Raw genomic sequence first — 11615 nt, forward strand, 5'->3', positions numbered from 1 at the left:
AGTGAGCCCGGCGGTTACAAAACAATAACGTAACGTAACGCAGGTGGTGAAGAACATTGAGGAAGAAACTTCTGAGAGTTGATATCTTTCAGCAATTTTGCAATTGGTTTGGGAAATAATTAGTTATTTCATCGACCCCAGCTTCCCGATATTCGATTACTACGGCGGCAAACTCCTCCTTCCCCGGTTTCGTCTAATCGGTCTAATCGAGTGGACCCAGAGTGGTGATGGTTCACATGTGAGTATACAGCAAACGAGCGGGGAAGTGAAAGCCAGCTAGCGCAGTAGGCTACCCTTGGAAAGAAGAGGTGGGTAATTCTGCTCTCATGGATCACACAGACACAGTGTCCTATTATGTTGTTGTTTACAATCGCACAATGTTTCCATTGACGAATATGACTAAAACCATGGGTAACTACATGTATATAAATTAGCCATGAATGACTTATATGACTAGAAACAGTATGCAACAATGCTTTAAGCCATTCATGCAGGCAATAGCCTTTGGATAGTCCTAGTCAATAATAAAGTCCTTATGGGTCAGTCGTTATGCCATTTGGGATTATATGGCATGGAAATGTTCACTTATTTTCCACAACTGTGCAATGGCAACCAGAGAGGTTTCTGCTCTTTAAGTGACATTCCCTTCCTCAGGTGCCAGAATTCTGTGAGCTGTTTGCGTGCTGTTCTACTTCAAATTCAACATGACGTCAGAGGACACTATGTAAGTTGTCATCATCTTGTTGTTTTCACAAGGGGACTGGGAGAGTGTAAGGTGGAGTTAGTGCGTAAGGTACGGTAAAGGAGTAGAGCCTAAGTAGAACTAGTTGTTCTAACAGTGATTCCAACAGTGGATGTAGTGGTTCTAACAATGGTACCGATTGGTTCTGTTGCCAGGGATGATGAAGACACCTTTAAGATCCTGATCGCTACAGATATTCACCTTGGTTATCTGGAGAAAGACGCAGTCCGAGGCAACGATACGTTCAACACCCTTGATGAGATCCTAAAATGTGCCAAACACAATCAGGTGTGTAAAGTATAGATTGTGACATTTTAGACACTGTTCTATGACCAAAACATGCTACTGAAGCCCCCCCCCCAGTATTCTCCTCATTGTTTTGTGGTGGAAATCTTTGTCTAGGGGATTTACCACAATAACGATTTCAGTGAGACTTTGCAAAAATGCACGAACACAATATCTGTTTAGTAGGTTTTAATAATGGTTGCAAGCATAGCATTCTGCACCGTATGAACAGAGAGCCCCAATACAAGTTACAGCATACAATTTATACCCTCTCAGATGGTCCGATCGTGAGGCGGGGTTTTCACATGGGCATACATCGGTAGACAACCTTGAAAACAGGTGGCATGATCTACAGCAGTCCTAGATAATATCCTGGGGGCAGCTTTGGAGAACAATGGTCCTGTAGTTAGAAGTCTTACGTGTTTATCTCTTAGGGACAGTCTGAACTTTTGAGAAGACACTAATGTGTTTTCTCAACTACTCCTTTCATCAATTTGGGGAGATTGGTCAATTCCAATTTACAGGCCGTGAATACAAGATCACACAATTGTCACACTAAATTAGGGATTGCCATCTGTTGACCGGGCAACTACCCTCTGGGCTGGTCATAGGGTCGTATCTTGGGGCAGGAGCCCAAGTTTACTGGTCCCAATGGATGGGGAGGCCAGCACATGATACCCCCTAGGGTGCCACAGGATCATGTCACTGTTTAGAAGGTTAACATTTGGAATGTTCTAGTACTACTTGAAAGAAAGAATCACACAGTACAATTAGTAAAGGAATGTATGCTAACACAATAAATGATCATAATCTGTTGTTATTACACATACTGGTTTTTCCATTACAGTTTACTGCCCTTTTACCACTGTGCATTGAGGGCGAATCAAGTACACATGAATCAGTATCATGCATGTCTATTGTTATGTGATTTCCCCCCCCCCCCACCGAGATGGACCTGATCCTGCTAGGAAGAGATCTGTAACATAAGAACACACTGTCTAATCTTTCTCTCGCTCTCCCACCCAGGTGGACTTTATCCTGCTAGGAGGAGATCTGTTCCATGAGAACAAGCCGTCTCGTCGCTGCCTCCACTCCTGCATCTCTCTTCTCAGACAATACTGCATGGGAGACTCTCCCATCCTCTTCAACATCCTTAGCGACCAAGCAGTCAACTTCAGCAACAGCAAGTGTGTGTTTGTGTGGCTAGCTGGCTAGGTATTGCTGTGTGTCAGCTGCCAGGCATGACCCCTGTATGACCTCTGTAATGTACTACTGTTTGTGTGTCTCTGTGTTCTCAAGTGAGCCTGTGTGTGTTTCAGGTTCCCCTGGGTGAACTATCAGGATGACAATCTCAACATCTCCATCCCTGTGTTCAGTGTTCACGGTAACCATGATGACCCAACTGGGGTAGGCTCTGTCACCATAGTTACATTCTAACTACAGGCAGACTGAAAACATTTTAAGAATGCGTCTGTTCTTCTGGAAGAGGTTCTGTCTGTCTCATATCTCCTCCGTGCATTCATCAAGGTGTTTGTGGCAAACTGGATTCACTTTAATCGGCAAGCTGCTGTTGGACTCTTTTGGATGAATGTTCAAAGTGCTAGTGGAACATTTTGATAATGATTAACATTGTTGGCTGTATGCAAATAGAATATAATTTAGCTGTTTTAACTATTTTACTAGAAGGTACTTATGTTGACTGCACCGTTTTTTGATTGTTAGTGAACGTTCATAGTGAAAACAAGCATTAGTGAACGATCAGCCTTGTTGAACGTATATCAGGTGTATGTGTGTGTGTAACTCAATTTCTCTACTCCAGGCTGATGGTTTGTGTGCGTTGGATCTGCTGAGTTCTGCTGGACTCGTCAATCACTTTGGTCGTAGCCAATCAGTGGAGAGAATAGAGATCAGTCCCATCCTCTTGCAGAAAGGCAACACCAAACTAGCTCTATATGGCATCGGTTAGTATGTGTATGTGTGTGAGGCAATGAGGCTTGTGTTGATTCTGGACTATATTCTCACAAGGGGAGATGTCTTACATTGAAACAAACTAGAACATCTAACTAGGAGATGTCTGGCTTTTGAGACGGTGTGTATGTGTGTGTGTGTGTGTGTAGGCTCCATCCCCGACGAGCGGCTCTACAGAATGTTTGTTAATAAGCAGGTGACCATGCTGCGCCCTAAAGAGGACCAGGACCAATGGTTCAACCTCTTCACCATTCATCAGAACAGGTGTGTGTTACAGGAGTGAACAGTGTAGGGATCATTCTGGAAATATGTCCAAAACACCTCATTATCCCCCTCTGAATACTGTGTCTGTGTGTCTGTGTGTCTGTGTGTGTGTGTCCAGGAGTAAGCATGGGGCCACTAACTACATCCCAGAACAGTTCCTTGATGACTTCCTGGATCTGGTGGTTTGGGGCCATGAACATGAGTGTCTGATCACTCCAACCAGGAACGAACAGCAGCTGTTCTACGTCACACAGCCTGGCAGTTCCGTGGTCACATCACTGTCATCTGGAGAGGCCGTGAAGAAGTAAACAAACACACACACACCACAATGCACACCACAGGAATATAACAGACATATGATCTGAAATATAACAAATATATGATATGATTATATTTTATTATTTTCTACATTGTAGATTAATATTGAAGACATCAAAACTATGAAGGAACACATATGGAATTATGTAGTAAACCAAAAAGAGTTAAATAAACCAGAATATGTTTTATATTTTAGATTCCACATTTTGCTTTGATGACAGCTTTGTACACTCTTGGCATTCTCTCAATCAGCTTCATGAGGTAGTTGCCTGGAATGGTTTTCCAACAGTCTTGAAGGAGTTCCCAGAGGTGCTGAGCACTTGTTGGCTGCTTTGCCTTCACTCTGCGGTCCCTCATCCCAAACCATCTCAATTGGGTTTAGGTGGTGATTGTGGAGGCCAGGTCATCTGACGCAGCACTCCATCACTCTCCTTCTTGGTCAAATAGCCTGGAGGTGTGTTTGGGGTCATTGTCCTGTTGAAAAACAAATGATGGTCCCACTAAGCGCAAACCAGATGGGATGGCATGTCACTGCAGAATGCTGTGGTAGCCATGCTGGTTAAGTGTGCCTTTTGAATAAATCACCAACAAAGCACCCCCACACCATGACACCTCCTCCTCCATGCTTCACGGTGGGAACCACACATGTAGAAACCATCCGTTCACCTTTTCTGCATCTCACAAAGACATGGCAGGTGGAACCAAAAATCTCAAATTTGGACTCATCAGACCAAAGTACAGATTTCCACTGGTCTAATGTCCATTCCTTGTGTTTCTTGGCCCAAGCAATTCTCTTCTTCTTGTTGTTCTTCCTCAGTAGTGGCTTCTTTGCAGCAATTCGACCATGAAGGCCTGATTCACGCAGTCTCCTCTGAACAGTTGATGTTGTGATGTGTCTGCTACTTGAACTCTGTGAAGCTCTGTGGGCTCTAATCTGAGGTGCTGTTAATTTGCGATTTCTGAGGCTGGTAACTCTAATTAACTTATCCTCTGCAGCAGAGGTAACTCTTGGTCTTCCTTTCCTGGGGCGGTCCTCATGAGAGCCAGTTTCATCATAGTGTTTGATGGTTTTCGCGACTGCACTTGAGGATACATTCAAAGTTCTTGACATTTTCCGGATTGACTGACCTTCATGTCTTAAAGTAATGATGGACAGAGAATTGCTTGGGCCAAGAAACCATCAGGTGTGACTTCTGACTGATATACATTGGGCTTGTGCCTGAGAGAGAAGTCAGGTGATGTCTTGATTGGTCATATCCTGTCATTTTGTGTCAATTTGAGACCTGTGTTAAAGAAATGCTACACGATTTCTGTATAATTTCACCCACTAGTTACAATTAGTGCACACAAGCCAAAACCGAGTCCCCGAAATAGACAAATATTGACAAGAAATTACCTGATTGGTCAGGGAGGACTGTGAGAGAGAGGATAAGATAATAGTCAACAGTCAACACTTAAGCCAAAAATGTATGTAAAGACAAACATCCTATTGCGTCTCTTTAATACATTCACCCACTAGAAGACTGTACCACTTGTTTATCTGTGATTCTGGTCAAATCACTATCATATTAACCTTTTCCATTGAAACACGTGGTTTCATAGATGGTGTTGATAGTTGCAGCCTGAGAGATTGATAAAACAAAGGGCAGTTAACCTGTCACATGATGTCTAGAAACAGGTTCCTTACTACCTTGACAACGTGTGTGTGTCTGTGTCTGTGTCTGTGTGTCTGTGTAGGCACATCGGGCTGTTGAGGGTGAAGGGGCGAAAGATGAACCTGCAGAAGATTCCCCTCCAGACTGTTCGTCAGTTCTACATCCAGGACATTGTTCTGTCAGACCACCCCGACCTCTTCACCCCAGAGACCCCCAAGGTCACACACAAGATAGAACAGTACTGCTACAACAAGGTGAGACACACACACTATTTTTTGCACATTTCTTATTAATCCGTCATTGATATGGTTTAAAAATATGATTTATTTGCACATACAAACCTTATATAGATATCCTAATAACAAGTCTAAATGAGTGTGATTGCTGCTACAGTATAGTAACAGAGTATATGTTCCAGGTTGACGAGATGCTGGAGGAAGCTGAGAGAGAGAGACTGGGGAACTCCCTCAGCCCAGAGAAACCCCTCATACGCCTCAGAGTAAGACACATACACTTTCTTACTCTCTCAAAAAAGCACGCACACACACGTCAGACAGAGAGAGAGACTTACTGATGACACGATTACTTACACGATTACACTGTGAGTGTGTGTGTGTGTGTGTGTGTGTGTGTGTGTGTGTGTGTGTGTGTGTGTGTGTGTGTGTGTGTGTGTGTGTGTGTGTGTGTGTGTGTGTGTGTTATGTCTAGGTCGACTACACTGGGGGTTTTGAGGCCTTCAACTCGACTCGTTTCAGTCAGAAGTTTGTAGAACGTGTTGCCAACCCCAAAGACATCATTCATTTTCTCAGACGCCGCGAGCAGAAAGAGCGTGTTAAAGGTTACACACACACACACACACACACAAACCATACATTCATACACACATACACACACAAAAACACATGTAACAATCTGAAAAATGTTATGAGCCCTGTCTGGTCTCTTGATTTTGAAGTTTGTATGATCGTTTACGTTTACATGTGTGCACGTGTGTGTGTATAGGTGAGGACAATGTTGACTTTGGGCAGCTGTTGAATCGCTCCTCCTCTGAGGGTCTGAGGGTAGAGGATTTGGTGAAACAGTACTACCAGACAGCCGAACAGGTATACACACACACACACACGCACACACACAAAATACATATTGCATGCTCACCAAACCAGATCTGGGTCGAAATAGTACACACACACATTTTCTGTGTATCATATGTATATCGTGTGTGTGTGTGTGTGTGTGTGTGTAGACGGTACAGCTGTCTCTGCTGACAGAACAGGGGATGGGGAAGGCGGTGCAGGAGTTTGTTGATAAGGAAGAGAAAGACGCCATTGAGGAGCTGATCTCCTACCAGCTGGAGAAAACACAACGGCACCTCAGAGAGAGAGGAGTCACTACTGAGGAAGACATAGATATTGAGGTGTGTATGTGCACACACACACACGCTGTCCCAGTCTACAGTCTCTATAACTCGTACGGTGGTTATCTAATGTAATGTAAGACCTGACCTGCAGTGTAGTGTTCCATGTGGAAATAAAATGAAAACAACTCTAAATTACCCTCCCCTGTGGTTGGACTCTAGGTGACCCTTCCGTGGGTCCAGCTCAGGTGGGCAGCCTCGGTAGAAGCCCGGGCTGTGGCGGTTCTCGTTTGTTAAGGGTTGTGTTGTATTTGTTTCTTCCCTGGTTAGTTTTCTCTGTGGTTTTACTTAAAAGACATTGACTCAGGGACTATTCATGGTGGGTGAACTAATCAGAGTTTGTAAAGCAAACAGTGCAGCTTAAGCTAGCATGTACTGTTGCAAGTGAATGGCAAGGAGCTCCAACTACATGACACTCCACATACTTCTCACACACAAGGTGTTGGGTAGCACTTAACCCACCGGTGCCGATCGTACCACCCTTCTCTTCCACCGTTCCACTTCCTTGGTAGCCATACTTATTGGGTCCCTCAGGAGGTGTTGCCATGGCTGCGTTCTCACGTCAGAATCATGTGCCAACCAAACCAAAATATGTATGGGGTGTGTACTAGGTGCACTGACCTCAATCCTAAAAACACACACACACACTAGTGGAGAGTATTGCTGTGGTTTAGTCCACGGCACAACAAGGAATGTGGTACAGCCTGAACAAAACACCTACCACTAATCACAGCAAAAATGTTAATACCATTTCAATTACTACCTTAACCATGTCAAGCAATGTTAATACAATTTCAAATAGCTTATTTAGACCTTGTTCAGACTTGGTCTTAAGATGTGACCCTGTGAGCGGATCAAAGCTGATCAAATGTTGATCCTATCATAGATTATAGATTTAATGACACCTGTACATCCCTGCTGTTTCAACACCTGTACATCCCTGCTGTTTCAACACCTGTCCACCTACTGTTTAGAATGCTTCCTCACAAAATCCGATCACATGGTGTCCTGCTGGTTTCCAGGCCTGGCTACTTTGATTACATCTTATATAATGTAGACACGTATCCGATCACAGGACATAAGAGCAAGTCTGAATGCCCTCTTATTTTTTCTTTATTTATATAATTTCTTTAACAGGGAATGACAGAGATTTTGAGTTTTAACCGTTGTTCTGTTCTCAGATTCGACGTTTCAGAGACTCTAAGAAAAACACTGCAGAGGAGGAGGAGGAGGTCAGAGAGGTGAGTCATGACCACACATGCACTCACAGATACAGTCACATCCACGCACACAGACACACATACGTGACTTTGACTTTTCCATTCCTATTACCTATGGGCCCTACCTTTTTTTTTTTATTAATATCTTGTCTCTATGTCCATTCACAATATCTTACAGGATTTGTCACTCTTTTTTGTCTCTTTTCCTCTTGCTCTCTAGGCCATCAGCAGAGCTAAATCCCATCGTTTGCCACAGGCCGACACCCAACATGATGACCTATCAGAAGAGCTAGACGATATTACAATGGATTCTGATGAGGACGTGGCCCCTCCACCTCCACCTCCAACCCGGGGCCGAGGGAGGGGCAAGCCAAGGGGGAGGGGCAGGGGTGAGTTACTGTGGTGAAGTGAGAGGTTCCATTGTGTGAAATGCAGACTTACTTTAACCCAAGGTTAAACAGATTTACCCTAACCTAGGATTAAACAGACCTATGACTTCCTTGGGTAAAACAAACCTATCCTTACCCCAGGTTAGGGTTAGAAAAAACTAAGATGGATTTGATTCCGCCGTAGAATAAGTTCCTAATTAGTCATATTATGCGCCCGGTGATTACGGCTGATTACATGCGATTAGTAACTGGGCTGCCTCTTGGGTCTGAGCCGGGTGCCGTTTTTCAAAGCTGACAGTGAACCCGGAGCAAATCAGTGTGACTTCTGTGTTCATATATATATATATTGATAACATATGCAACCGTGTGTGCGTGTGTGTGTGCAGGTGCAGCTATCTCTGAGGCAAAGCCGGCAGGCCGGGCACGTTCCCATAAGGCCACAGTTCTAAATCCCGCCCCCAGCAGATCCATCATGGAGGGTGAGTGTGTGTGTGTGTGTGTGTGTGTGTGTGTGTGTGTGTGTGCGCGCATGCAACTCTACTAATCAACTACTAGTCTAGGGTTTGTTTGGAGAACACTGCCTTGAAGATATGGTACATTTAAAGACAATATCAGGGTTAGCAACCCCACACCCAGGGAAGAGATTAAAGGACAATAGATGGTCTTAGAAGACGAAAACTCAGTGTCAACTTTGCAAATTTGAACGGCTTCGTATTCTCTGTGAATAAAGTCTCTGAATGAATCAACAGCTCTGGTTAACGGTATGTTATTTCAAAATACCATTATTTAAATTCTACGACAAAGACTCTCCATCCATCCCTCCTTCCCTCTTCCTCTGCCTCCCACTACATCTGTCCATTCACCATCCTGTCTTCTTCACATTCCTCCAACCCTGTCTCCATCCCTGTTTCTCCCAATCTGTCTCTCTTTCTCTCTCTCTCTCTTCTGCAGCATTCCAGACTCCAACCCAAAGACCAGCGAGGGGGGCGGCGCCCAAATCTTACACAGAGAAGGTTAGTTACCATACGGTATAGGGCTGGGCGATAAAACAGCACCTCTGTGTGCTCGCTTCAGTTATCAACATTGTTACGGCAAAGGGTATGAATTTTAAGCCATATCGCCCAGCCCTGGTACGGTATGATACGATTGTCCAATACCATTGGTATGAGCGTTAACGACTTGGCTGGCTGCTAAATCAAACTTGGTCTCTCACCCCTTGTTTACCTCTAGAACATCATTGATGAGGAAGAATCAGATAAAAAGTCCAAACAGACTCAGAGGTAAGATCTCTTTGAGGTGCCAGGTGGTCGCAGATGAAGCAATGTTTACTTCATCTCTCTCTCTCTCTCTCTCTCTCTCTCTCTCTCTCTAGGACCACCTCTTTGTCTTCCACTAGACGTGGCTCCCAGAGCCAATCATCCAAGGGAGCTGTTTTTGATGATGATGATGATGACGAAGAGGTAAGAGAAGATTAGTTAGTTAGAAAGAAAGTTAGATGAGTGTGTGTGTTTTGATTCTGTTTTTATTTCACTTTGTGGTGGAAATCTTTGTCTAGGGGATTTACCACAATAACGATTTCAGTGAGACTTTGCAAAAATGCACAAACACAATATCTGTTTGGTAGGTTTTAATAATGGTTGCAAGCATAGCATTCTGCACCGTATGAACAGAGAGCCCCAATACAAGTTACAGCATACAATTTATACCCTTTCAGATGGTCCGATCGTGAGGCGGGGTTTTCACATGGGCATATATCAATAGACAACCTTGAAAACAGGTGGCATGATCTACAGCAGTCCTAGATAATATCCTGGGGGCAGCTTTGGAGAACAATGGTCCTGTAGTTAGAAGTCTTACGTGTTTATCTCTTAGGGACAATCTGAACTTTTGAGAAGACACTAATGTGTTTTCTCAACTACTCCTTTCATCAATTTGGGGAGATTGGTCAATTCCAATTTACAGGCTGTGAATACAAGGTCACACAATTGTCACACTAAATTAGGGATTGCCATCTGTTGACCGGGCAACTACCCTCTGGCCTGGTCATAGGGTCGTATCTTGGGGCAGGAGCCCAAGTTTACTGGTCCCAATGGATGGGGAGTCCAGCAAATGATACCCCCTAGGGTGCCACAGGATCATGTCACTGTTTAGAAGGTTAACATTTGGAATGTTCTAGTACTACTTGAAAGAAAGAATCACACAGTACAATTAGTAAAGGAATGTATGCTAACACAATAAATGATCATAATCTGTTGTTATTACACATACTGTTTTTTCCATTACAACTTTATTTCAGGAGTTTGATCCGTTCAAAGGCTCCAGTAGGCATGGCCGGAGATAGCCGTGACTCCACCCTTTAGAACACTGTTCATGTTCCTGATTGGCTAGTGAGCTGTGAGTTCCTGGCTCTGATTTCCTCGGGAGCTGGGAGTGTAGCACCTACGCCTTGGCACTGGTGTTCAGCAGGGTGCAATGTACTGAATGTTTCTAATAGAAATGTCATGCATAGAGCTGACTTCCTATCTAAATGTTTAACAATGTTGTGACCGACTGGACGTAGTCCCACTCTGCCTGATCCAGATCCTGGTCAGCCCCTGCTAGCTAACCCTCTGACTGCTGAATGCCTGATCTCAGCTTCTGAAGCTTCTCCAGTTAGTGTTGAGTTATGTTATTGGTTAGCATAGGACCCATTGGTTGGTTGCCATTACTATTGCCATTACTATGGCAACCATCCCCTTCAAGCAGAAGCAATAAAGAGTTGCTGTTTCTACACTATCCTTACTTTCTGTCTGCTTATTTTCTGACTGTCCATCGTTGTTAGTGATGAATTAGCTCGCATAAATGTTTGTATTATTGTTTTGGCTTAGTGTTGGGTTTGTGCCGTTGCATGTGGCTGGCTATGCAGGCCGAGGTGAGACCCACATAATTTGCCACGAGGGGCAGATGTAGTTGTAAGAAAGACCTTCCTGTTTCTGGTCTGTGACCACTGACACTTTCCCTGTTTAGGGGGAATAAGACAACCTCACAGGGAGTTTAACACACACAGAGCTTTACTGACAGAAAGTGAAGTGTTTGAAGTATTGGGATATGGCCTACAGGCGAAAGAAAATATATGTTTTGGTAATTATGTTAGTGACAATGAATAGACAAGCATTAATAAATGTACATAACCACTAGAAATTGGAAATGCAAGCTACACACAGCACGCAATAACAACCACTGAATAAACAATAGATGCACCCTAAACTCGTTGAGACCAGTTTCCTAGTTCGGAAAGCTTGGGGAAATCCTTTGTAGAAAGTAGCTACAAAGGGGTGGAAACCCGTTTGAGATGTGTGACGCCTCACGACATATCAAATA

At 43.9% G+C, this 11615-nt stretch overlaps 1 protein-coding gene across 2 annotated transcripts; it reads left to right on the forward strand.

Annotated features, from left to right (window-relative positions):
* Positions 1-20: 20 nt before the first annotated feature.
* Positions 21-11030, forward strand: mre11a (MRE11 homolog A, double strand break repair nuclease). 2 transcript variants are annotated; one of them, XM_083696421.1, is made up of 20 exons: positions 21-308; positions 655-724; positions 898-1030; positions 2054-2214; positions 2347-2434; positions 2847-2988; positions 3145-3259; positions 3378-3563; positions 5315-5486; positions 5651-5731; positions 5941-6070; positions 6235-6335; positions 6476-6646; positions 7828-7887; positions 8087-8255; positions 8642-8734; positions 9207-9268; positions 9486-9535; positions 9628-9715; positions 10552-11030. In XM_083696421.1, the coding sequence occupies exons 2-20, from the start codon at positions 705-707 to the stop codon at positions 10594-10596; spliced, it is 2067 nt and encodes a 688-aa protein (XP_083552547.1). In that variant the 5' UTR covers positions 21-308; positions 655-704; the 3' UTR covers positions 10597-11030. The 2 variants fall into 2 exon arrangements, with proteins under 2 accessions (XP_083552547.1, XP_083552548.1); XM_083696422.1 differs by lacking the exon at positions 21-308 and adding an exon at positions 335-411.
* Positions 11031-11615: the final 585 nt, after the last annotated feature.

This window comes from Argentina silus (assembly GCF_951799395.1).
Source record: "Argentina silus genome assembly, chromosome: X".
Taxonomy (NCBI): domain Eukaryota; kingdom Metazoa; phylum Chordata; class Actinopteri; order Argentiniformes; family Argentinidae; genus Argentina; species Argentina silus.

Excerpts from the sequence above, each read along its gene's own strand:
- mre11a (XM_083696421.1), top strand. The coding sequence starts at position 705 with ATGACGTCAGAGGACACTAT. Across the intron at positions 6,071-6,234 it reads GCAGAAAGAGCGTGTTAAAG|GTGAGGACAATGTTGACTTT; the intron begins GTTACACACACA and ends GTGTGTGTATAG. Across the intron at positions 6,336-6,475 it reads ACTACCAGACAGCCGAACAG|ACGGTACAGCTGTCTCTGCT; the intron begins GTATACACACAC and ends GTGTGTGTGTAG.